This window comes from Lactuca virosa, chromosome 3, assembly GCF_052849685.1.
Source record: "Lactuca virosa cultivar CGN04683 chromosome 3, Lactuca_virosa_CGN04683_v6, whole genome shotgun sequence".
NCBI classification, from domain to species: domain Eukaryota; kingdom Viridiplantae; phylum Streptophyta; class Magnoliopsida; order Asterales; family Asteraceae; genus Lactuca; species Lactuca virosa.
In genome coordinates, this window is record NC_136428.1 from 74,250,876 (window position 1) to 74,278,376 (window position 27,501).

The 27,501-nt window shown below is 34.5% G+C and overlaps 1 protein-coding gene and 1 long non-coding RNA gene across 2 annotated transcripts; one reads left to right on the forward strand and one right to left on the reverse strand.

The window, feature by feature from the left end:
- Nucleotides 1–6,669: 6,669 nt before the first annotated feature.
- On the forward strand, nucleotides 6,670–10,686 carry LOC145165966 (Phototropic-responsive NPH3 family protein). Its single transcript, XM_079084888.1, has 3 exons — nucleotides 6,670–6,914; nucleotides 6,987–8,093; nucleotides 10,052–10,686. The coding sequence occupies exons 1-3, from the start codon at nucleotides 6,852–6,854 to the stop codon at nucleotides 10,562–10,564; spliced, it is 1,683 nt and encodes a 560-aa protein (XP_078941014.1). The 5' UTR covers nucleotides 6,670–6,851; the 3' UTR covers nucleotides 10,565–10,686.
- A 15,741-nt stretch (nucleotides 10,687–26,427) lies between these two features.
- On the reverse strand, nucleotides 26,428–27,072 carry LOC145162393 (uncharacterized). The gene is made up of 3 exons (XR_013739075.1): nucleotides 26,974–27,072; nucleotides 26,604–26,894; nucleotides 26,428–26,512 (listed from the first exon to the last, which is right to left on the reverse strand). It is a non-coding gene; the product is annotated as an uncharacterized LOC145162393 (long non-coding RNA).
- Nucleotides 27,073–27,501: the final 429 nt, after the last annotated feature.

The following is a 27,501-nucleotide window of genomic DNA, read 5'->3' on the forward strand; positions in this document are numbered from 1 at the left end:
TCAATGAATGTTCTTGAAAAGAGAGTATTATATGTCAAGAAGTCAGTGAGAGTCTTAAAGATCTTGAAAGTTTCAAGAACTAATCAAGAGTAAACCTATTGTTTAACACTAGCACGCGGCTTGAGGTTTGTAACCTATCGTGTTGACATATTCTTATTTTTGTGCCCTTTCCAGTTGGTTGACTATGAATGTGAGTTCTATGAGTTCTCAATTGTTTGCATAACAATTTGGAAGCAATGGTAGGCCCTTGAACTGCCAGGTGGCAAGAAATTAAGATTGAAAAAGTTCAATCCATATGAGTTTGGGTTTGTCACTAACCTTGTCTTGTGATTATGGTTATGAAAAATTCACATGGATAGGAACACATACACCATAAAATCTAAGTGTCATAAGGTTTCTCTCCATTTCATGAAAGTGATTGTGAGGAAACGCTTTCACTAGGAAGATTTTAAGGAGATCGCGATTGTGTAAATTGCATTCTCAAATTCGATTATGATTACGGCATCCCTCTTCATAGTTCGAATTGTGAGATTTGGCTATTAGTTTGAACAATTAAGACTTATTGATATAAGTTATGAAATTGTTTAGACACACATATGAGATTTCTAATTAAAGGTGTATGAGCTTAGATAAAGTCTTATCGAAGCATCACGTGTCAGAAATATGAACTTTGGTAAGAAAATCAATAAGTATTGATTTCTAGAAGTCCAGTTGTTTTCTGAATACATGTCAAAGCTAGTGGGAGCATAAGTGTTATGCTGGTAAGGAAATAATTATCATGTTAGTGGGAGCATGATTATTATGTTAAGTGTTGCAAGCTAGCAATATTAATTATAGAAAACAATAGTTTCAATTCGCAAAGTTGCAGAGGTTGAAAAGTTGTTTTGTTATAATTAAAGGAGAGAATATTATAGCGAGTTACATTTACGTACTATCAGTGCCAATATTGGCATATTGGGGATCCCATTTTTTTGATCGCTCCACATAGCTCACGACCCGGCACGAAGAAATCTATACTTCGTTTCAAATCTAAAAGCTTAGATCGATAAATTTTAATGAAATTTAGTCAAAGGACATATATGAATGTTATGTTGAAAAGGTTCGACATACGGAAATTCTATATATGGCAATATTATAGCAAGAGACTGGTAAAGTATCACGTCTTTATGTAAGACATTATGAATCGTATCCCATACGCTTTGGGTATAGGATCGATTTCATATGCTGAAATATTCGTCCGTTCTGATTTTCCAAATGCCTAGGGCATTAAGAGGGAAAAAAGAACCAGAAATGGATATGACTAAAATAATTAAACAACTGTCAAGGACAATCTAAGGTTCGCCAAGGATTTGTCACTTGTGGGTAGTTGGAAGTAAAGTATTGAATTGACCATATTGGTATTATTATAGGATTCTATTAAGAATGAGTTGTCATATGGCAAATATGGAAATGCTTCCATAATGGGAGTTGGATATTAAGAATCTATGTAGATTCGAAACTTTTATGCAAAAAGGATGTTCAAAGGAATGTACTTTGAATGTGAGACTTCATATCTATGGAGTTGTCTTGTAACAATCTCCAATAGAGCACTTTGTAATTTCATTGGTAAAGACTTGGTGACTTTGGTGCTATGACATTACAAAAGGATCATTGCATAAAATGTTAGAATCTGACATAAAGAATTTGTTATTCTTACACTTGTGATAAGGATTAGGAATTGTGAAATGAGCGTCATTGGAAATTTGTTCAATTGATCTGTTTCACAAACTAAGGACCGTAGGTAAATATAGTGTGCATGCTTGGAGCATGGGACAACTATTGTTATAATTCAAGTATTAAGTTGATTATCTGAAACATTATACAATGAATAATGTGTAATCGTTATGGTGATTAAATAAAAGGTGTTTTATTTATACTCAAAGGTTTGAGGCCATATTGGATTCGATTATTCTTGTGTTTCACTTCGTATGTTTTGAGTTCCCGAATAACTAGGGGTGCGTTTAGTTGCGGAAAAATGGGCCGTTTTCCGGAAAAATTTTCCAAGAAAAATGAGAATTTTGAAAACGCGTTTGGTTTGTCTATTTTTCTAAATTTTTCACGGAAAATGAAAATTTTCCGTTTTCTAAAATTACAAAGAAGTTGAAAATTTTTGGAAAACCGATAATCATTGTTTTCCACATTTTTCTAATTCCAAAATTTTTCTAAAATATAAACACCCACTCCCACCCCATCCACATCTACCTACCCTCACCTTAATACCCCCAACCCACCACACCCCTACCTACTTACACTCACTCCCAATCCCACCCTCACCCCCACAAACACAAACACAAACACACACACACACACACACCAACCCCTACAAACACACACACACACACACCAACCCCCACAAACACACACACACACACCAACCCCCACAAACACACACACACACACCAACCCCCACCCACACCCCCACAAACACATACCCACATACACACACACACCAACCCACACAAACACACACGCCAACCCCCACCCACAAACTCACACCCACACCCACCCCCACCCCATGCACACACACAGACACCCAACACCACTACCACAATCACCAACCTACTATCACCATCACCACCACCACTACCCCATCACCACCACCACTACCCCATCACCACCACTGTCACAATTGCCTCCACCACCACCACCGCCACCACCCCGCTGCCACCGCCACCACCATTGTCGCCATCATCGAAACCACAACTGCCCTCCGATGCTGCCCCCACCACCGCCACCGTCCCCACATTCACCCTACCACCGCTACCGTTTTCTAAAAATGAAAACCGACAGAAAAATACATATCTAAACACGTTTTCTAATTTTCTAAAACTAAAAATGAAAAATGAATAAGTTTTAACTAAACGCGTTTTCTAAATTTTCCAATGAAAACGGAAAACAAAAACTGAAAAGGGAAAACGAAAAACAGAAAATAAAAACTGTTTTTCCGTAACTAAATGCAACCTAGGTTATTCAAACATCCATAATCAATCATACTTTGGAAGTAGGTAATGAGGTCAGAGTGTCATGAATCTGACTGTAGATTGTCTAAGTGTTTAGGCGTAGCAAAGGTCTGTTGCAGTGTTCATGAGTGCTCCTGAAATAAGATTTGAGTATTAGATTAAACCAACGCTCACGTGAATCACTTCATGGATTTTATCACGAGTGATTGTTAGACGGTAATATCTTATATTCTTGAAACGGAGACATGTGAGTTGTAGTTTGCAAGTCGGTTGCATATTGACATATGTAAACGCACCAGTAACTTGGTGTTATAAAACATATTGTTGTGTGTGATTTGATGAGTAAGTACAAGCAAGCATTTTAGTCGAAGTTTATCCGTTCCTTTTACCCTAAGAGGGTTAAAAGCGATATCTATGGGCCCCCCGATGATTTAGTGATGACACCATATGCGCTTGGCCAAGCCTGGACTAAGTTGATGTGTTCAAGTCTATTATCAGTCGTCTTAAATCGGAAATCGGGAAACAACTCATGAACAGAGAGTATGATTAAAATCCATGTCTCAGTTCATACGATATCTAGAATGGAGGAATATATGATCCCTTATCTAAAGGACACGTTGCTGATAAGATCAGAGTTCGACAACGGCTTTTGAAAGCTATGATTGCTAATCATGTTCTAAAGTCGTACTTGAAAAATAGTTATTAGACTTATCCAAGTGGGAGACTGTTGGATTAGGTATCTAAGCCCATAACTATTTTGGTATGTACTTGACCCGATTATGAGCATGGTCCTTTTGGGTTACCTTCACTCATGCAACTTGATAGGATGACAAGAGGAGGGAGAGTAGAATTTATTATATGAATAAAAAATTCATACTCAAAATGATTTTATTAATATATTACAAGATTAATATATTATTGGTAAATCATATTATTTAATTAGTATTGATCATAAATTGATTTGGAATTAATTTTGTGATCAAAAGAGACTAATTAAATAAAGGGGACTGATATTGTAATTATTTGATAGTTGTAATTGGGCTGATGAATTACCTTGGAATAAGGTTGGACGAATTATGTGGGAAGCCCATAAGGAATTCGTCCAAGGGCTATTCTAGAAGGGGTCTATGGGTTGCTTAAGGCCTAGGCCTAAGAAGTCACATTAGGGTTTCCACCTAAAACCCTAGCAGCCACAAGTATAAATAGACCCCATTACAAGGGATTTTCGTCCAAGGCTTTAAGAAACCGTAGAGTGGTCGAAATCCTCCTCTCTCCTACATCATCCTTTGCATAGAGTGTTTGGGACTCCATTAGAGGTGCAACACTTGGGGCACTAGGCTTTCAGAAGTCAAGATCAAGAAGGATTAAACTTGTTATTGCTACATAACAAGAGAGGTAATGATTCTAACCCTAATCATATGTGATTTTCGATTGTTATATGCTAGTCCATAGGGTTATTGCTTTGGTATTCAATGTTGTATGTTCAATTTAGAAAAACCTAGATCAAAGCAATTAGGGTTGCATGTACACCATAGGAATGATGTTATGCTCATAACCCAACAGAGATCACCATGGAAGCATAGTTTCATCTTGGAAGTTTCATTTGCAATCCTTAGCTACATTTCTGGACCAATGTGAGTAATCAAGATCCAAGCTTTATATTTCCTATTTTCTAGATCTAAGGTTTTATGCATATTTATCCAAGATCTTAAGAGTGAGAGTGTTGGGACTCCATAAAGTTGGCAACTTTATAGGTCATTAGGGCCCCTTGATGCTTATATGTCATGGATCTGAAGTTTGAAGGATGTTTGAGTCCATGCTTGAGTAATTACTTCCTTTTCTTCATGAACGACCTAGTTTGAGCTCAAGTCTTGTATTGGACATGCAAGACCTTAAAGCATGGATTTTTATGATCCTAGGAGTGATAGGAAGCCTCCTGAAAAAGATGGAGTAGTGGCTTAATGGATTAAGAAGTTTTTGGATCGAATTGGCACTCGAACGAATCTCACGACGTGCGGAAGATGCATGTCACGTCGTGAGGAGTGTAAGACCCGACTATTTTGTCCTGTAGTGGCTCACGACGTGAGCCATAGATGGTTACGTCGTGAGGGTGTGCTGACTGTTGACTTTCGTTGACCGTTGACCGTTGACTTTTTGACCAAGTTGACTTTCGGTCAAACTTGAGGATTTTGGGCTATTGATTGAGATTCTATCTGGTTTTGGTATTAGTGTATTCGCGGGAACAAGCAATGCTGAAAAAAGGTATTGTATCGTAGTGTTTCAGAGTTCTTTGATGTAGGTGAATTTTCCTCACTGTACTTACGAGTCGAAGGCACCAAGGCCGGCCTATTGGATTGATATCCTGGTTTACCGTATGTTGTTATGCTGTAGTGATCTGTTAAATCTGTATACTGGTAAATAGGATGTTGTTATGTTGTAGTGATCTGTTTGGTCTGTATGACTACCTATATATGCTAGCTATTGATTGTTATGGTATATGGTTATATGTGATGGTATATTGGGTTGAGGCGGTCCTGCTTTGTGCTGAAGGCCAAGATACGCAGGGCGTTCCGGATAGACTGAAGGTCTGCAAGGCGGTCCAGTCAGGCCGAAGGCCCGGAGAGCGGTCTAGATAAGCTGTAGGCCCGGTGCGGCGGTCGAGTCATGCTGAAGGCTCTGAGAGCGGTCCAAATAGTCTGTAGGCCGGTACGGCGGTCCAATCATGCTGAAGGCTCTGTATGCATGTTGTTGTTTGTTATGTTTATGTGGTGGTACTTTGGAGAAACTCACTATGCGTTGGCTTGTAATTTTAGTTTTGTTTTAGGTATTTCTGAGGACCGTGACAAGGCGAAGGCGTGACCGTACACATCATTGGTTTTATGTTGATTGGATATTGGGAGACTCTGATTTTTAATAATGTTTGAAAACAATAATTATGTAAACACTTCTTTTTAGAAAATGGGTTGTTTTGAAAACTTTAAAAATTTATTGAAATTTTTGAGATGTTATATCGGCCCACGAGAGTGGTGAGGTTCTTCATCCGAGCAGTCTGTTAGTGTGTCACAAGGTCGTATCAGGTGGGGTCACAGCCAACCCATACCACCTCTCATTGGTCCAGAATCGAACATTGTCGACCTATCAATATTTTTTGCATATTTAGTCCTTACGATGGCCATTTTCGAGGCACCTGATATTAGTTGGTTTTAGTAGTTGGTATGTCATAGAGATACATGTAATTAACTAAAGCATAATTTTTTTTTTTTTAACCGCTAATTCAAACATCCTTTATAGAGAACATCTTTTCATCAAACTTGTCATACCGGCCGGACCACTAGGTCACAAGCCACAAAATAAGAAGATATAAAACCAATCTATTCTATTAACAAAGATATAAAACCAATCTATTCTATTAACTTAACCTACCATGATCACCACCCGTGAGTGAAGATAAAAGACTCAACTTGATATCTTGAAAGTTATTATAGATTAAAAAAATCCATATTTCTACCCATTCATTCCTCGGGAAAATGATTAAAAAAATTCCCAGTTGTGTGGTTATATTATATCTTAAATTCGAAACAAATTGAAATCACCCTAAATTGAGTTAAAAACTTCAATCCGTGACTCAAAAACATTTGGATATATATTAGTTTATTTATAGCAGGCTACACCATATTTGCCAAAGCAATGCTACATGTGCTACAAGGATATACTCTTGTTTTTGGCCAACGCATACTCTCGTGAGTCATTATTCCTATAATTGATGTGGTCCTAAATAAGAAAAAAAAACACCCATGGATTGAGTAGAACTCGTTCACTTCCACATTCAATGCGAACTAGCTGCAAGCAGCCATGGCAGAACTCTGTGATTTGCAGGTCCATATCAATGGTCAACAAACATTCTATCTCCACGAGGTACCAATTACCATCACTTCTTCTTCTTCTTCTTTTTTAAATCTCTCGGTACCTGATTAGGGTTTCATGCAGAAAACGATATCAAGATTCTCGGGGAAGTTAAGGAAGATCATCAAGAAAGAAAAGAGAAAAACCCAGATCAGAAAAACTGGAATCGAGATCAATGATTTCCCTGGTGGGTCAGATGGGTTTGAACTGTTTTCAAGATTCTGCTACAACAATGGCGAAATCAATATCTCAGTATCCAACGTCTCTCTCCTCCATTGTTGTGCTGTTTTCTTAGCCATGAACGACACTCTCTTGCCCAAAACCACCGAAGTTTTCAACCGGATGTTCGACTGGTCTATGACTGACGTCATCGTCTGTCTCAAGAATTGCGCACCCTTCATCACCTACGCAGATTCTTCCGGTATCATCGAAAAACTCATCTCCACTCTCATCATCAAAATTACCCAAAACTCAGATTCCACCATTTTGTTCCCATCTTCATCTTCTTCATCTTCACCAGACAGTACTGTAAAGTCCAGTACTTTGTTACGACTCTCATCTTGTTCATCTAGCAAAGGTCTATGGTGGTTTGATGATATGGCAATTTTACCCCCAGCCATAATAGAAAGATTTGTAAAAGCCTTAGGTGCTTACGGCATTGAAAACAACAGTCTTGTCGTCACAAGATTCCTCCTCCATTACCTAAAAACCTCATCTCAATCAAAAACTCAATCTTTTTCAAAGTGTGACTATGGTGGTCTTGCAGACACAGCAGTTCATGGGGTGATTCTAATGGGGAAAACTGCATTTTCTTGTAGAGGGTTATTTTGGGTATTAAGAATTGTTTCGAGTTTTGGTTTGAGCAGAGAATGTAGAGGTGGGTTAGAGAGATTGATCGGTGGGGTTCTTGATCAAGCAAAAGTGGATGATTTGCTGGTGAGTAACAATGGATCAAGTGGTGTGTATGATGTGAATCTTGTTTTAAGATTGATAAGAGAGAGTAATAAAGTTGAAGGGGGGTGTTTGGACAGAATGAAAAAAGTTGGGGGGTTAATTGATAAATATTTGGGGGAGATTGCACCAGATCAAAACTTGAAGATATCAAAGTTTTTAGGGGTTGCAGAGAGTCTACCAGATTGTGCAAGAGATTGCTTTGATGGTGTCTACAAAGCCATTGATATATATCTTGAGGTAATTCTTTTAATTACCCACGTTAACTACTCATAATTAACTTACGTGAATAAAACATCTGCAAAAATCTTCTACTTATAAAACAGGAACTCTTTTTTACTATTGTATTGCTTTTAGTTAAAAAAATATTATAATCGTTTAACATTTAGTCAAAAGTATATCTGTGTTCTGTGATACATGGAATTTTGGGATTTTTGTTAGTGTGATGGTTGTCATAAACTCATAATTGTTACAATGATGATGTCCTAATTAAAATATGTATTCTTTTAGAAGATAATAGAGTAATTTTATAAAGTAATTTAAACCTAATTATAGCTTGAACATTATATAAAACAATAATTGAAATGCAATGTCATTATTTATAATTTACATTATAATTGATAACTATTTACATATTAATATTAATATTAATATTCTTTAATATATTCTTGATTTTGTGTTAGTTATATTAATATTAATATTCTTTAATATATTCTTGATTTTGTGTTAGTTAATTGATTGAATCTTGCTATGCATCTGAAAGTCAATAGATGCCTTTGAACGGATGATTATATATAGGGGCTATGAACATGGAGACAAACCACAAACTACAAGAAATATGACAAAATAAGTCTATTTCCTTTTTTTGAGTGTAAAGCCATAAAACACATTAAATCATATTTACATGTTTGTCTTATTTTATCAAAATATAATTATTTGCAATTAAATCACTATATATTCAAGATTCTGTTATAATATATATATATATATATATATATATATATATATATATATATATATATATATATATATATATATATATATATTCTTATTATTGGAAATAACTGTTGACATAATTGGGAATTTGGGATACACCAAATTTTTATATTTTGTATTTTATCAACCGTCATTGTATGTTTGACGAATACTTAAATTATTATAAATACTTAATAGAAAAAACAAATTTGTAATTCTATAACAAAAAAATTAAGAATATTATAATAGTAACCTATGCTCAAGGGAAATATTGATTATCGACCCTACCATATTCAATTTTATATTTCCAAGTCATTTGAGGACGTTTTATCTCATCTATCAATATTATTCTCTAGGGATGCATTATTGCCATTTTGGCCCTTTCTTCATCAAATAATAATCTATCAGAATTATAAGATTTGGATTTACAGATAAAACGATATTTTTATCTGTATTTTGTCTATCTATTGCTATGTCATATTCAACACTAGAACATAAAATAGAATATTTGTCTAAACCTCATAAAAGATAAAACTCATATGTATATATAGCTTCTAGTGCTCAGCCGGTTTCATGGACGGCTCAAGCCGCTACCCCCTTTGTTTAAGCCTGTAAAGTATTATCAACTAGTAGTAATGTACGTACTATTGTATATTAATTTATTTTTGCTATTTATATGCTTTAACCACGGGGTAGTAGTTATATTGTAAGATTAATTATTTATTTATATATAAAAAAAAATAGAACGTGAAAAAAGGAATAAAAAAATGATGTGAGAAAGGTGTAGGACGATGCAGGCATGCACTTTGTCTGTGTCAACTAGTAAATGGACCAGAATCCAGTGGACGGCCACATGATTGCTGTGTATGTAGCCTACTGCACCCTATCCCAGCTCAACTCTAAGTACTATTTACCTTTTTTACTTTGGTATCTTTATGATTTTCCACGTGGCCCCACATATCCTTCCAAGGATGACACGGGTGAATATTCTTGTAATATATGATTTTTAACTTTTATTATAACCAAGACAAATTCATTGATTATAACTGTACAGTTTGTTTCATACATCCAAAATGATATTGAATGCGTAAAAATCTATTTCATATATAAGTTTAAACAAAGATTGATTATTGGTTAACCGTGTCTTTATTCTTCAGAATCATGATTTGTGAGGTATTAATTAATTACCGATTGTATATAACAAAAAGAGTTTGAATTCACAGTCGCATCCATGTCTATCGTTGGAAGAAAGATCAAGGCTATGTAGGTGCTTGAACTACGAGAAGCTAAGCTTGGAAGCATGCAAAGACCTAGCCAAAAATCCTAGGATCCCACCAAGAGTAGCAGTCCAAGCGCTTGTTTCACAGCATTCGAACATACCAATTGCATACACCAGCGACCATAATGACTATTCCTACGTAAACGACCATGATCATGACACCCCTTTGACCAAAAGCAGCAGGGAACTCATGGTGCTCTATAACAACAATGGTGCCAAGGACCATCTTCATTATGACTCTGCAGAACATACCTCGAAAAGCAGCTCAAGGTACGACCACAAAGACGTTGATCCTGATGGTGTGGTGAAATTGAACCTGCAAAAGATGCAATGGAGAGTGGTGGAATTGGAGAAGGTTTGCAGGGAGATGAAAGGTCAGATGTCAAAAATGGTTAAGGGTGATCGGCTCATGGTCTCTAGTTCGTCTCATGGTAGACCATTGCCAAGATTGTGTTGAACCTTTGGAGGTTTTACGGTTTATTTTTTGAATCCCCTTTTTTTGTTCTTTTGAAGTGTATAAGCTATATGTTATGAGCGTGATTTTATGTATATTAATTGCTTGAAATATGGGTTTGATCACATGGTTTTCCATTAGGCTTTACGGTACGCATGTCACAATTAAGCTTTATGGTATGCATGCCACGAGCTCCTCTCATGGCTGGTGGACACACTTGCGCACACCATCCCCCGTGCCATGGCCGTGACGTTTTGTGGTGTGTGACACGGGACACAAAGAGCCATTCACCTTTCTTCTTCTCTCTTCCTCTCTTCTCTTCTCTCTTGCAGCCCTCTTCCTCTATCTTCTTCTTCGTTAGGACACCGACGATCACTGTTGTTTTGCTAACCTGGAAGTTCTCCACGCTCCTTGACGTGGGGAGTATATCCTTCGGCCTTATGGGCGTGGTGACGATAAGGATAGTAGATCACGAAGTAAACACTAGCGAGGCAGATGGTTGACGTGCCCAAGCTCATGCGATTTCAAACCCAAAAATGGCACATCACCTCTTTAATGTTTTTACTGTTAATTTTTTTATAAAATTAACCTTATAAATACCCTTACATTTTATAACTTTTCACACAAACATTTCAGTCTTCTATTTTCATAAACATTATACAAACAACTGAAAGATGAAATTTCTTCATCTTCTTCTTTATCATACAATGAGATGCTTTTACCACATTCGTTAAAGTCGTAGGCACCATGTCACACCCCGTCCCTACTTGTACTAATATTTAATTTAACTATGTCATTTAGTAAAAATATCTTTATTACATAAAAAAAATATTACATATAAAATGGTAAACAGGGAATATAAAATACTATGTTAGCAACTTATATCATTTAAACTTATTTATGGAAAACTACTTCATGTGGTCCCTTACTCCTTCTGTCCTGAGATACATACAAGAATACATAAGCTTTTAAGCTTAGTGAGTAACTATGGTTTTGATCATTTAAGAGTAATAATTTATGCATGCTTTAAAACACTTCTTTGAGATCTCATAGTTACATTTAAGTAGGCCAAAACTGCTAAGAGGTTAGCTAACGTCGGGATCCATAAAAGGCTATCCGATAAGTTCCGGTTGCAAATCGGTCCATCATACCATACCCTCGTAAGATGGGTATTTAAATGGCCAAACTTAACATGTATAAAACTTTCATGCTATCTTGATAATATACCATAAACATGCTCTTTAAAACACTAAGCAATTATAAAATACTATAACTAATATACTATAAAACATGCTTTTAAAACATTAAGCAATTAATCATGGCAAAGTAATTTACATCATATTATAGCATGTATGCATCTCATTAAATCACATAAGTACTCACTTTGCTTTAGCTTGAACCTTTATGCTTCTAAAGCCTTCCTTCTACTAATTATTTGTAAATGATTTGGAATGCAGAAAAATGATAATATGGTTTACTATTTATAGATGAATTAGGTTAATTACATATCTTGTTCTTTATGCTTTAGACATGGTACTCTCATAGGAATATGACACATATTGTACTTGTTTCATCTTATCTCCTTAGAATGTTACACATCATTTCCTATAGCCTTCATTAGTCATTTATAGCTTAACTAAAATCTAGACAGCTTATACATCTATGCATATAATCTAGTTATAGGTTTACTTGGTCACCAAGTTATGGACTTCTATGCTTATATGATTTGTTCCTATGTTGTAGAACTTGTAAGCACCTTAGTAAGCATGATATATGCATTTGTAAGCTACTTGTGTGCTTGCTTACTTAGGTTTAACTTTTCTTGCTAATGAAATCTTCTACACTTTTTCTATAACAATCATTTCTAATTAGTTGTTTATGGCTTTCCTTTATGCAAGTGGGTCAAAAAATATACCTTAGTTGTAAAATTCTCCGTTTCTGAAAACAAGGTTGTTACACGCCATTCTCGATCAAGAAGCACAAAGTTTGGATGTCAGAAAGACTGGAGCTATAATAAACAAAGATCATTTAACTACACACGAACTTCTAGTACATGATTACTTTGTCGATGATTGTTTGTGCGAACTCATTTCATTCAAATTACGGTTCCGTTTGACTAGACAAATATACATACATATAGCTAATGATTTGGAAAAGAATTAAAATTTATTTAAATTAAGATGGGATGCGGATGCCACAAATGAATATTTGAATATGTCTGAGAGAACAACACGAAAATATACATATTTGTTTTGTTAATATATTATAGACCTTTACAGCAACATATATTTGCGGAAATCTACAAGAAATAATGTTGAACAATTCTTTGAGGCACATAAAGCAGCACACAGTTTCCTAATAATGCTTAGAACATTGATTGTGCGCATTGGACATAAGAAATTGTCCCTATAAATTATGAGGTAAATTCACTCGAGGTGATCATGGAATCCCGAATATAATGCTAGAAGCAAAGGTGTCACAAGATCTATGATTTTCACACGCGTTCTTTGTTGTTGTACGACCAAACAATGGCATAGACGTTCTTAATGATTTGTCGATATTCAATGATATTTTAACAGGAAAAACACCTAACTTTTTGTTTGTAGTGAATAAAAATCAGTACATGCATGAGTATTAACTTGTTAATAGGATATATCATGAGTATGTATGCTGCATTTTTCAAAGCATGCCTATATCTATGAGATGAAAAACAAAAATTGTTCAAAGTAGCGTAAGAACCGGCAAGGAAGGATGTGGAATGAGCTTTTGGAATCCCTATGAAAAAATGAAACATAGTGAAGCATTAGGCACAAGCATGGGGTCAAGAAAAATTAACCAAGACAATGTATTCTTATATCATATTACATAATATAGAACCACTTGGGTTGTGGTGACTTGGTAAGGCATGTGGAAGATATGGTGGATAACCTATTGACCCATGTTCAAATCCTGGTACTACTCAGCCCTTGTGGCCATGGAGGTTCGCCTGCAGTGACTCCAGGGCATGAGGCAAAGTCTCATGTTTGCAGCGGGGGATTAGTCGGTGCGCGAAAGCTGGCCCGGAAACCCTCGTTAGGGAAGTTCCCTTTCCAAAAAAAAATATAGTACTAAAAGGAAAGGTCGCACTATTTGTATATATAATCTGAACGATGAACTTCTTATAAGTAAACAATTTGTATATGGTATCCCACAATACTTCTTGAGAGTTATAGAAATATGTAGTAAAGATACACAGAAAATAATCAAAAAATATACCTAAGTGTACATGCATCCTAGATCTAGGTTTTACTAGTTATAGCAACGAACGTTAAAAACAACAAGAAAGAACATACTAACCTCTTGATTTCTTGCTTGAGATCATATGAATGCCAGTTATTGCAGTGGACGAAGGATCCAAAGTAGAATCTCTCTAATGAAGTTAGATCCACAAAATCCAAAAGCAAAAAGGAAGAACCCTAGACTAGGATTTAGTCGAATTCTCTAACCCTATGAGAGAGGTTAGAAATTTTGTATAGATGAGAGAGAGAGAGAGAGAGAGAGAGGGAGAGAGAGAGAGATAATGGATGAAAATATGAGGAAGAGCAACTCTAGTGTTTGGCCCCTATCAGTCTATTTAAAGGTTGAAGATAGAATCCTATAATGATTTAAACTCTTAGGTTAATCATTATCTAATTCAAATCATCCTTATCCCTATCCATGGAGCAGTAAAAACAATCCATCTAAATGCTCTAGGAGCTTCTATAATATTCCAATTAATGTCTAAGAATTAATTAAAAAAATTTAATTAATTACCAAAATAATTTCTAATTAGTTATTAACTCCTTAATAAATTAATAATTTATTTTCTTCATTTCCTTAATGTTATTTGGGTTATGAAGCCAACCCAACAAGACTCTGCTATTATTAGAAATATTACCAAAATAGTTAGGGTAAATGACATAAAAGCCTTTAAGTGTTCACAAAAATGTCGGGTTTACCATTGGATGTGTTTTAGGTCTAGTAAAGTCAGATGTTTTGTTTAATTTATTCATTTATACCATTTTAGCCAATTTCCAGGTAAAACCGTTTACCTAATGCCAGTAAAGCCTTCAAGTTTCAAAAATGTTCGGATTTACCCTTAAGTTATCAAAAATGTTTGAATTTACCCTTACTTTGATTGTTATTTTGATTATTTTGATTATTATTATTATTAATATTATTATTGTTATTATTAATATTATTAATATTAGCATTATTATTATTATTATTATTATTATTATTATATATTTTTAATACATTTTTAAATGTATAAAAATATTTTATACATACACTTTTAAATGTATAAAAATATTTTTAAGAAAATAAATATATTTTTAAAATTGTATATACTTGTATTTAGTATTTATATACATTTGAAAGCATATGTATTCCTTTGAAAATGTATTTATATATTAAAAATTTATTTATTTCTATTTAGTAGGCATAAATATATTTATTTCATATAAAAATATATTGTATTCATATAAATATAAAAAGACATATTTATAAGGTTTATACTGTATAAAAGATATAATTATATGTATTTGTACATATAATTAAGTATAAATATGTGTTTATTTCATATTTATATGCATACGATAGTTTTTATACAAAATAAATACATGTTTATATCTAATAAATAAAAATAAAATATTTTTAAATGTATAAATATGTTTTTAAATGTATAATTACGTTTTTATTTGCATTTAATAGATATATTTATTTGTATTTAATTGTATGAAATAGATATAAGTATGTATTTATTTTGTACAAAAAACTATCATATACATATAAATATGAAATCAATACATATTTATACTTAGTAAGAAAACACCATTTTTTTTGTTGATGAATCACCCAAAGAATTAAAAAAATGTTCCGTTTATATGTATTTTACCATAAAAATATGTGTAAATACATATCATACACACACACAAATATATATATATATATATATATATATATATATATATATATATATATATATATATATATATAAATTAAATACATATTTATACTTTGTAATATGTACAAATACATATAATTATATCTTTTATACAATATAAACCTTATAAATAAATATTTTTTATTTATATGTATACAATATATTTTCATACGAAATACATATATATTTATACCTACTATATATATATATATATATATATATATATATATATATATATATATATATATATAGGTTTTTAAAAGCATACATTGGCTTTCAAATGTATATAAATACTAAATAGAAGAAAATATATTGTTAATTACTAAATACAAATAAATATATTTTTAAATATATTTTTAAAATATACATTTAAAAACGTATTTAAAAATGTATGTATAAAATATTTGTATACATTTAAAAACGCATTAAACATGTATAATAATAATAATAATAATAATAATAATAATAATAATAATAATAATAATAATAATAATAAAATTTTTTTTTGGAACAGCAAGAAATAATAATAATAATAATAATAATAATAATCAAAACAACAACCAAACTAAGTGTAAATCCGAATACTTTTATAACTTAAAGGTAAATCCGAACATTTTTAAAAACTCAATGGCTTTACTCGCATTAGGTAACCGGTAGGTTACCTAGAAACCGGCTAAAAGGGTATAAATAAACAAATTAAACAAAACATCCGGCTTTACTAGACCTAAAATACTTCCAAGGGTAAAATCGACATTTTTGTGAAAACTTAAGGGCTTTTATGTCATTTGCCCTAATAGCTAATGACTTTGGACATTATTTCCAACGGTCCCCCACTATGAAAAGTCGTTAACTTTTTACGGTCTTAATATTTCACTAACAATCAGCATAGAGTTGTCATCTAATGCAACTGTCAAACTCTGATCATAATCAAAATTCAATCATTAGACAAGTGATTAACTATTCCTTTGTTATGGATATATCTATGAGTATGAAACATGGATAATTGTCGATCTCAATGTTCAACATTTTGTTTCCTGATTAACAATTTCTGACAATACATCTGACTTCTAAATTGAACACTTCAATTTAGTCATGGTTTGGCCAAAAACTTTGGATGTTAGAACCAAATCATTGAAGGGCCCATAGATACAGGTTTGGCCCTGACAGTGAGCAACCTAGGTGACCGCCTAGGGCCTACGACTAAAGGGGGCCCAATTTTTTTAGAATATGTAGTGTGTGTGTGTGTTTGTGTGTGTGTGTATATATATATATATATATATATATATATATATATATATATATATATATATATATAGTTTTTATATATCTAAATGTTTGTTTATGGGGCCAAAAAATAGTCTAATGTCCGATTAGCCCAAAATTTTTAACCAAATGGGATGTTGAGCCTGATTGTTGAATGTGTTGAACGTTAAGTCTGGAAAGTTCTAACTTCAAAGGAAGGAAGCGAGAAAGTAGGAATTATAGCCGATTAGGGCATCATACGAATTGATAATCGAATCGACACCTTGATAACCAAATTGTCTCTCTTTTTCTCTCACAATCTTCTTTAGTAACTTCACCTAATCGCTAACGGCTACACCTCTGCTTCAGTGCTTCTATCTCGATTCCAAATCCCACTCTCGCATAATCAGATAATTTGATAATCTTATTGCATTCTTGATTTTAAGGTTAATTATTTTTTGGTTGTTGTGGATATGGAAATGTTTCACCAAATATAGATTTGAACAATTAAAGAATTTTGAAAGTATTTTTGAGTTTTTAAATGATTCAAGTAAATTAAGTCACTAAATGAAAGTGAACTTAAATAAAGTTGTATAAAGTTTGCTACTACTTTTTGTAAAGATAATGTTTTTGATGTGGATTCAAATGAAATTTTTTGCAAAATTAAAAGTTTGAAAATGACTTTGCCTAATAATATAGTTTCTGTTGTTGAAAATTTGGACTTTATTAAAGTTGTTGATTGTTACCAAAATACTTTTATTGCATATAGTATTTTGTTAACAATTCATGTCATTGTTACATCTGCAAAGAGAAGTTTTCAAAGTTGAAGTTATTGAAGAAAAATATGTAAGATCATCGATGTCACAAGAAAGGTTAAATGGTTTGGAAATACTATGTATAGAAAAATACATGTTAGATAAAATTGATCTTGATAGTATTATTAATGATTTTGCATCTAAAATGCTAGGAGAATTATTTTTCTATAAATTAGTTGTTTTTGTAATGTTGTGGCCATATTTGTGTTTTTTTTAATATGAATAGTGAATTTTTTGAGTTTATAATGGTGTGTCTATTTTGAATTAATTTTTCTTATATTTATGATTTTGGGGGGACCGTTTTTTATTTTATGACTACCAATTACAGATAGCGTTGGAGCACACCAATGCACAACAAATTTTTGAAACAAAATCCCCTATGTATCTCAGTTTGACGAATAAAAGATATTGTCATCTTAGAATTACTCATGACTAGATGCACGAAGAAATCTCTAAGTGCGGGTTGTTCTAATTCTTAAAATATCTATTTTCAAGTACTCATGAGTCTTAGAGAAATCTTTATTGCAATGTCCAAAACAATTTGGCCAATCAACCAATACTAATGACATGTGACATCCCCATTTTCAAGGCCAGAAAAGACCGATTCGTTTATGCTTATTTAAAAACCAGAGTATCCTTTTTGAAAAGTAGTATTGCGGAATTTGTTCCCCTAAAAACATGATAATAATATTATCAAAGCATTTCCGAAGAAACGTATTTTATTTATATTAAAACATTTAGATGTCATCGTCAATACAGAAACATAAGCATAAACAGACCTTACATTCATTTACACTAATGATTTACATCTCCGTTAATCTCTCAGTGTAATGTGTCTTCGTATCGATACCTGTGATACAAAAAAACTGAGTAGCTCAGGTTGGGAAACCTGGTGAGTACATAGGGTTTTCAGCCCACAATAATATAATTATTATGTTTAATCATCAAACAATTAACCCAACTTCCCATCCCTATTATCTTCTTTCTTCTTAAGGGTCTACCCTAAGAATCATCTATCATTCATTCATTCATTCCTAAGGATTGTCCTTAGCAATGGGCACGGAGTCCATCGCAGCCAAGGTTTATCTACCATGCACTACGTCCATAGTTTTCGATGTTATCTGATAGGCACTAAGTCCATAGCTACCAATGTCCATCTATAGGGCAATAAATCCATATCTTCCAACGTTCATTTGTGAGGCACTAAGTCCATAGTTGTGAGGGTTTTTAGAGTACATCCGGTGAACACATACTTCAAAAACACTTAGGTTGCAAGTCTGCTAGCGTTCCACTGGACTGTCTAGAATAGTCTGTGGTCGTCATTTATACTCTGTTAGATGAATGGATCATCGCTTGGGTCAAGGTTTCTCATCTTTCACCTCTCATCATCTATATCATCATTCATCTCATCTTTCATCTACCCATCTTTACCCAATATATTTATAGGTATCAAAATACATATACAGTTTAAATCAAGTAAAACGTGTATATTTTGTTCATCTAACATAGATATCAAGAACACAGATAATATGCACACATAGCATGGAATTTATATTAAATACTTCATATCTATGTATAAGATGAAAGTAACTATGCACTCACTTGTTAAAATGATGACTCGAAGTTCGGACAGATCTTAGCTTCTAACAATCGTCTTTTCCTTCGACGAAACCTAGCATTATTATTGCTAAATTTTAGTCTAATATTTATTGCGACTAATTAACTAAAGGTCTACGAGCGATATTGATTTATAAATGTTAAACAACACTTTTCAATTACTATGTACAGACAGGGATCAGACATGAAACACCAGAGGGCAGGACCATTTTGGCATTTAAGCTGTTCTGAAATCCAACAACCTATACAGCCCTTCAAACCAAATTCCTCGTACCGTGAGTAGTTAAAAGGTATTATAATAACATTTTGTATAATTTATAATACTTAGCACATGTATTGTTTATAGGTTCATAATAACGATAATGAACGTAAACATAAGTTATACTTAAAGTAGGGTAAGCATAACTCACTTCCAGGGGGTTTTAGCTAGGAGTCGGGCTCTGCAGGGCAGAACTTCGTCGCTGAATCTTTTTAAAAAGGTTCTTGTAGCGCTTCAGTGCTCACCTTACTATACTAAAAGTACAGAAAGAGAAGTCGAATCGCGAGGGACCGAAATGCTCGGGGGATTAGAAGAGAAAGACTCTTGAATCAAGAGAATGGTGCAAGAAATTTGAAAGTCTAGAGCCTCTTATTTATAGTAATTGAATTTTCAAAAACCACCCTCTATAGTTACTTAAATGACCTTATAGTTATTTTAACGAGTAAACACCCCTTTATAATACTATTTTAAATAGATTTAATGATATATGTACTAAACTAATGTCAAAAGTACTGAACACTAGTCTTATAACAACCGCATAGTCGATACATTTCTAATGATGTATACATATGTATATATATATATATATATATATATATATATATATATATATATATATATATACGTATACATGATTTATACTTTATTTTAATATGTAAATATGCTATTATAAATTATAACTCGTTCAACGAACTCCGCTTTTGACGTTCTTTATATCCACGTATAGCTATCGATGAGATCTACAACTTTCGTTTAGACTCCGTTGGCTAATTTTGACTTTGTTTTTCGTCCATATTTTTATAAAATTAAATGATTATGCTAAAATCATAACTCTCTCGTACGAAATCCGTTTATGACATTCTTTTTCTCAAAATTCTTATTTTAAAGAGTACTATGATTTTCTTTTTGGTGGCTTTAGCTAAAAGTCATTCGTTCTCTTCGTAACTTTTTACGTCATACATTCATTGTGCGCGGCTGACTTTTATATCTTATAAAAATAATATCTAATTCATACGGAGTTGGATTACTACGAAATTTATATTTCGGGATCGGGAAGACGTGTAATTTCTAAATATTATATATATATATATATATATATATATATATATATATATATATATATATATATATATATATATATGTGTGTGTGTGTGTGTGTGTGTGTTTTGGTGCACTTATTTTTACGATTTACGGACGATTCGGCTGATTTTTCTTATTTTATTATATTATAATAATCATGAAACACATAATATTCATATAATTTTTCTTTATTACATCAAATAGGTTACAATTGTTGACACTTGTAACACCCATAAAACTCAAGCCAATTTAAAACTTTTTCAACCATTCAAAACCATTAAGTTATTACAAAGTGTTTTCAAAATATTTTAAACATCAGAGTATCCCAGAAATCTAGATCATAAAACATGAGGGGGTGTACGATCACGCCTTCGCCTTCCCGCGATCATCTGAGGAACCTAAAACAGCATAAAATGTAAGCCCAAATCTTAGTGAGTTCCCTTAAAATACCCATACACACAACAATATACACATAATCACAAACAGCATACTATGGGTCCAATCAACCATCGGGTTGGAATACCCTAGACCCTCAACCATCGGGTTGGAATGCCAACATACTATGGGTCCAGTCATCCTCGGGATGGAATACCCTCGGCCCACAACCATCGGGTTGGAATGCCCACACACTACGAGTCCAATCATCCTCGGGATGGAATACTCACGGCCCACAACCATCGGGTTGAATTGCCCAGGTCTGTTGGCTCTCGTATAAAGCAGATAAGCCTCAACCACCAATCAAACATGTGCACATATATCAGATAATCACATAACAGTCTATAGACAGACAAACCAATCTAACAGATCATAACAGCATAATAACATCCTATCTACCAGGATACCGATCTAACATATCATACTAGCATAACATCATCATATCTACCATGATACTGATCTAACAGATCATAACAACATAATAACATCCTATCTACCAGGATACCGATCTAACAGATCATACTAGCATAACATATCAGGATAACAATCCAAAAGGGCCGGCCTTGGTGCCTTAGACCCTTGAGTATAGTGAGGAAAACTCACCTCACAAATGTCGAACTGTAGTGATAAGGTCAAACTCTCGAATCACAGCCACGAACTCCACCACCTTTATTCACCATAGGACCACTTCCATAAATTCCCAATTTATTAAAATACCCCCCAGAAGTCAAATTGGTCAACCCTTGGTCAAATTCAAAGTCAACGGCCAAGCTCAATAGTCCATGTTGACCCAACTCGTCGAGTGCAGCTCACTGACTCGTCGAGTCCTTCCAGAACTCGAGAAATTGTGAAAACCCTAGTTGACTCGCCGAGTTTCAAGGCAACTCGTCGAGTCCATGCGTGTCCAAAAGTCGGGTAAAACCTTAACTAGCTCGTCGAGTCGTCTCACTGACTCGCTGAGTCCATGCAGAAACCCACAACGGCCAATCTTCATCCGACTCGTCGAGTTGACCATGCAACTCGTCGAGCCCCTTAAATCCATTTCTCATACGGATGCTTTTACGTGAAACCAAAGCTCCAAACTATAGATCTAGGCTCCTAGGTTGTGATTATCACGTAAAGTTGCTAACTTTACGTGAATGCAAAGCTCCATGAAGCTAAAACACTCATAACTAGCCTTAAAAGAAGGTTTTGGACATGAAAGAGAGTCAAAGCTTCATAAAGCTTGAGGCTTTATGTCCATAAGGTCCTAGAGGAGTCCAGATCTGAAACTATGCCCTTGTGACATGCTCAAATCCGAAAGTAACTCCGTTTTTGCACCAAAATGCCCATATTCTCACTTAAGAAGAGATCTAACAAATGGAAGACCAAGGTAAAGGCTTTTTACCTTAAAATGTAAGCCAAGAAAATGTAAATACTGGATCTACCCTCTTCTTCTCGTTCCAAGCTTCTAAAACTCCAAGTTTCTTCAATCAAAAGCACCAAAAACACACTTTAGCCTCTCAAACACTCAAGAACAAGGTTTAGACTGATTAGGGTTTCTTCTGGCCATCAAAAGGTGGTAAGGGGCCGGAGGAAAGGACTTAAGGTCCTTTAAATAGGGTGCAAACCCTAAAAATTAGGGTTTCCATGCACAGCCTCTACTCGTCTAGTCGGGGTCCTCCGACTCGTCGAGTAGGAGTCAAAAACCACGTGGGATGACTAGGTTCGACACGACGAGTTGGTCAAGCACCTCTCCACGTACCAAGAGATTTCTCGCTTCATGCACGGCCACTAATAACTCAGTTGCAAATTCTGGTACATATTGGTGGCCCCCGAGTGAATAGAGAAGGGAGACTTATGAGCCTCCTCCAGAACAATCTGTCTGACCCCACCAGACATCGGAACCTAGAACCGACCGCAACGGGTCAATAATCCCTGGGTATCCTGCACAAACTGGGTGTTCTCACCCCTAATCCTCTCAAGATTCCAATTCTCCTGCCACATACCCTCAGCCTGAGCTTCCCTGATCAGACTCACTAGTAGAGAATCCACTGATATCCTCATACATATCGTCGGAGTAGAAGATCCAGCTGACTTGCGGCTCAGAGCATCCGCAACCACGTTTGCTTTACCTGGGTGGTAAAGGATCTCACAGTCATAGTCCTTGACTACATCCAACCACCTGCGTTGTCTCATGTTCAGATTTGGCTGATCCATGATGTGTCTCGGGCTCTTATGGTCCGTGTATATGGTACAGCGGACCCCATAGAGGTAATGTCTCCAAATCTTGAGAGCGAATACCACCCCACCCAACTCCAGATCATGAGTATGGTATCTCGTCTCGTTGGGCTTCAGCTGCCGTGACGCGTAGGCTATCACTCGTCCTCTCTGCATGAGAATCGCTCCCAGTCCCGTGATGGATGCATCACAGAACACCACGAAATCCTCAACTCCCTCTGGGAGAGTCAAGACTGAAGCCTCGCAAAATCGCTGTCGGAGGGTCTCAAAGGCCCTCTGCAGCTCAGGGCCCCACCGGAAATCCATCCCCTTCCTCGTCAGACGAGTGAGGGGTACTGCAATCTTGGAGAAATCCTGTATGAATCTCCGATAGTAGCCAGCCAATCCCAAGAAGCTCCTGATATCCGACGGAGATTTCGGAACCTCCCACTGCATAACTGCCTCGATTTTGGCCGGATCGACCAAAATCCCCTCCTTGTTAACGAGGTGTCCAACGAACTGGACCTCTCGTAACCAAAACTCGCACTTCGAGAACTTGGCATAAAGTCGTTCTCGTCTAAAAACTCCCAATAGCTCCCGTATATGCTCCTCATGCTGCTCTAGGGTCTTGGAGTACACCAAGATATCGTTTATGAACATGATGACCGAAAGATCGAGCATCGGTCTGCAAACCCGATTCATTAGGTCCATAAATATTGTTGGCGCATTGGTGAGCCCAAACGGCATCACCACAAACTCGTAATATCCATAACGAGTTCGAAACGCGGTCTTATCCACATCCTCCTCCCTAACCCTGACATGATGGTACCCGAACCTCAGGTCTATCTTGGAGAACCAAGATGCTCCCTGCAACTGATCAAAAAGATCATCTATCCTCCGGAGTGGATAATGGTTCTTCACGTCAAAGTGTTCAACTCCCGGTAGTCAATGCACATTCGGTGTGAACCATCCTTCTTCCCGAAGAAGAGGATAGGCGCTCCCCACGGAGAACTGCTCGGACGAATGAACTGCTTGCCCAGCAGTTCCTGAAGCTGTGATGACAGCTCCTGTATCTCTGGTGGTGCCAACCGGTACGGCTCCTTGGCGATAGGGGCCGCACCTGGCACTAGGTCGATCCTAAACCACTACAAGAAAAATGACTTACAGTCACACCAAAAAAGTGTGACCATATGCGTATAGTGACATTTTATTTTTTCACTGAAAGTGTGACGGAAGGTGACGCCATCGTATGGGTCTTATGGTCACTTTAAAATGTAGTGTCCGTATGATATGAAAACATGTGGCCGTATTATAAAAGTGTGGCAAATGTGTACTGAATTTTGTTCCTTAAATATCCAATATTGTAGCGTTAAACCGTCAGTAGTCACATATATTTAGTAAACGTGGTGACTGTATATCATCAACTTGCGACATTCATGATGTTTTAGTGTAGTTGTTTTCTTCTATATTGTCACACAGTTTAAATTTTATTAAGACTATTTTGTATCTTTTGTAAACATGTAATTATGGTGAGTGTGACCATGTTTGCTAAATGGTCACATGTAATTACTTCCATAAGTGGCGAATTGCTAATTATTAGTCACAAAAAACAATCAATTTTTGTGACTATAACCTATCGTATAGAGACGCACAATTAAGTGAAATACAATCATAAGTATTATAAAGACCCACATTTTGTTAAAATTAAGGACTATTCGGTATCGTATTAAGACTATTGGGTATATTTTAGACACATATAATTACGGTGAACATGTCCATGTTCGGTAAATGGACACATATAATTAATGATGTAAGTGACGATTAGCTAGTATTTAGTCTCAACAACAATCAATTATGGTATTTATTTTCCACATAAATTGTTTTTCATGTTGTTATTGTTTAACTTAGTCACAAGAACTTTAGAAGAAACATCATTTTAAATCAACTGTAGTCTCACAATTCTTGTATATTATGGCTATTGTTAACCATTTAGCCACACGCTAAAATTTGATGTAAAGTAACCATTGTATATTTTTAGAGACATTAAAAACCTATAAAACATGACAAAATTTATATTACAGCCACTTTAACTTACTATTTATTGTTACTTTTTATACATTGTAGACATATCAAAATAATTTAAATTAAAGTAACGAAACCCAACAATATGAAACAAAAGCAAAATTCATAATTTGATATTACTAATAATTGAAATCCAAATCCATACATTACATTCCTAATTAAAATATCAAAGAAAAGAAAATTGTCCTCATTTCAAGAATTTAAATAATCGTTAAAAAACCAAACACATCATAAACGAAAACCTAAACATAACTAGGCATTCATCTTGTTTGTATTTCTCCTTGTCTTCTTGAGAAGGGCATCCGATGATATGTAAGTTGGTTTCCTTTTCGTTGAGTTTTGATGTGATATAATTTCTGGTACCTAGAACAACAACATTGAAACCAAAAAAATTAGTTCATCATAAACTTAGTATACTACTTTATGAAGAAAATAAAGTGTAATGCACAAAGTATTGAACATAATTAGAAAAAACCTTTGACTCGGTTTGCACAAGGTATTTTGGCCATGGGACAAAACTTTTATATGCATCCTCAACTAATGAGAATTCTCCAGTTTTATGGGGTAGAAATTCATGTTTTATTACCACTTGATCAATGGAAACTTTATAGCAATCATCTTGTAGAGGAACTCCATGAATGAATTGTCTTTCTGATGATAAGTGAACGGTACCACGAGCAACGATGTTCCTTTTATACGGATATGATAGACTACACTTGATTGGCTACAATGACAAGTAATATTAGAATCAGAAAAAAAAAGACATGAATGTATATTCAACATGTAAAAAAAACACTGAACTGGTGAATGGGTTTATTTGGTGAAACTGTTGGTATGTCATGATTGATAGTGGCAGTCTTAGACTCAACAGCTTTTCTGGTGGGTTTTGTATTTGCCTAATATAAAGATTTAAGACATATATGTAAAATTATATATTTTAATATAAAAGATGAATTAAAAGTATTGAAAATTGTAAAGTTAGTATATACTACTGTTGCAGATTTCATGGAAATCAAATCTGTATCGGAAGTTGTAGTTGCAGATTTGGTTTGAACTGGTTTCTCGGTGGGTTTTGCAATAACCTAAATAAGTTAAAGTCCCAGGTGAAAAAACAGAAATTAGTACCAAAAAAAAAATTATATCAACGATGATCTTATAAGATGATAACATACTGGTGTTACAGGTTCTGATGGTTCATTGGTTTTGAGACTAACAGGAGTCTTTTCACTACTTTCAACAATCTTCTCACTTGAAATACCCTAGTAAATATAAAGAAACAGGGAAAATGTCTAAAAGAAATGTAATTTACAAGTAACATGAACAATAGATGTTTTTAATAAGATTACTTACAATTGTATGAGACAGATTTGGAAAGTTAGCTCCTTTTGCACTAAGATGAGCCAAAACTAGCTTTAGTGTTTGATCTTGTTCATTAACCTTTGTAGACAAAGGCTTGAGTTCAACATCTTTTTTTCTCGATCTCAAGTTTTCCATTATGCAGTGCAACTTTAAGATCTTTAATTTCTTCCTTAGATAATCCTTTGACGCGAGGAATATTGAAATATATGTTGTAAGTGACTCCCGTGCCGACACTTTCATCTAATGCTCCCATAATCTTCAAGAAATCCACATCATTTGGATCTAGAACAATTTAAAGTTAGCATTTAGCAACTCAAATCAATAATTAGGGCATAGAGATAGAGATTCAAGAATAGTTAACTCTTCAAATTCTTCTTTCTTCGTGACTGTCCTCCATTTGAAACAATCATTACATTACACAGAAAATGAGTCAACTGAACTCTAAGGTGGGCCCCTCACTCCTGCAAAACACCCACATGAATTTTGAAAACAATTCTTACATATAAAAAACTTTGATCAGATAAAACAAAATCATCTTCAAAAGCCTACAAATCCTTACATGACAAAAGGTAAACAGATAACTGTAAGAACCTTGATACAAATTTACTTGCAAATAATGTCTAATTTCAAATTGTGAAAAGAAATTGAAGACCATATTTTTTTGATACACACCACATCACCGTCAAGAACACAAGACATTTAAACCCAACTTGGTGTTTTTCATGTGTAAAATTTACACTTGCTTTATAAAAAATCGCATACCAAGCTAATCTATCAGAGCTTCATGTATTCAACACACAAGATACAAGATACAGAAAAACATATAAGCAAATCAGAGTAAGTTTTTACATAACATGGTCTTAGAGCACCAAACTGACCTTCAACCGTA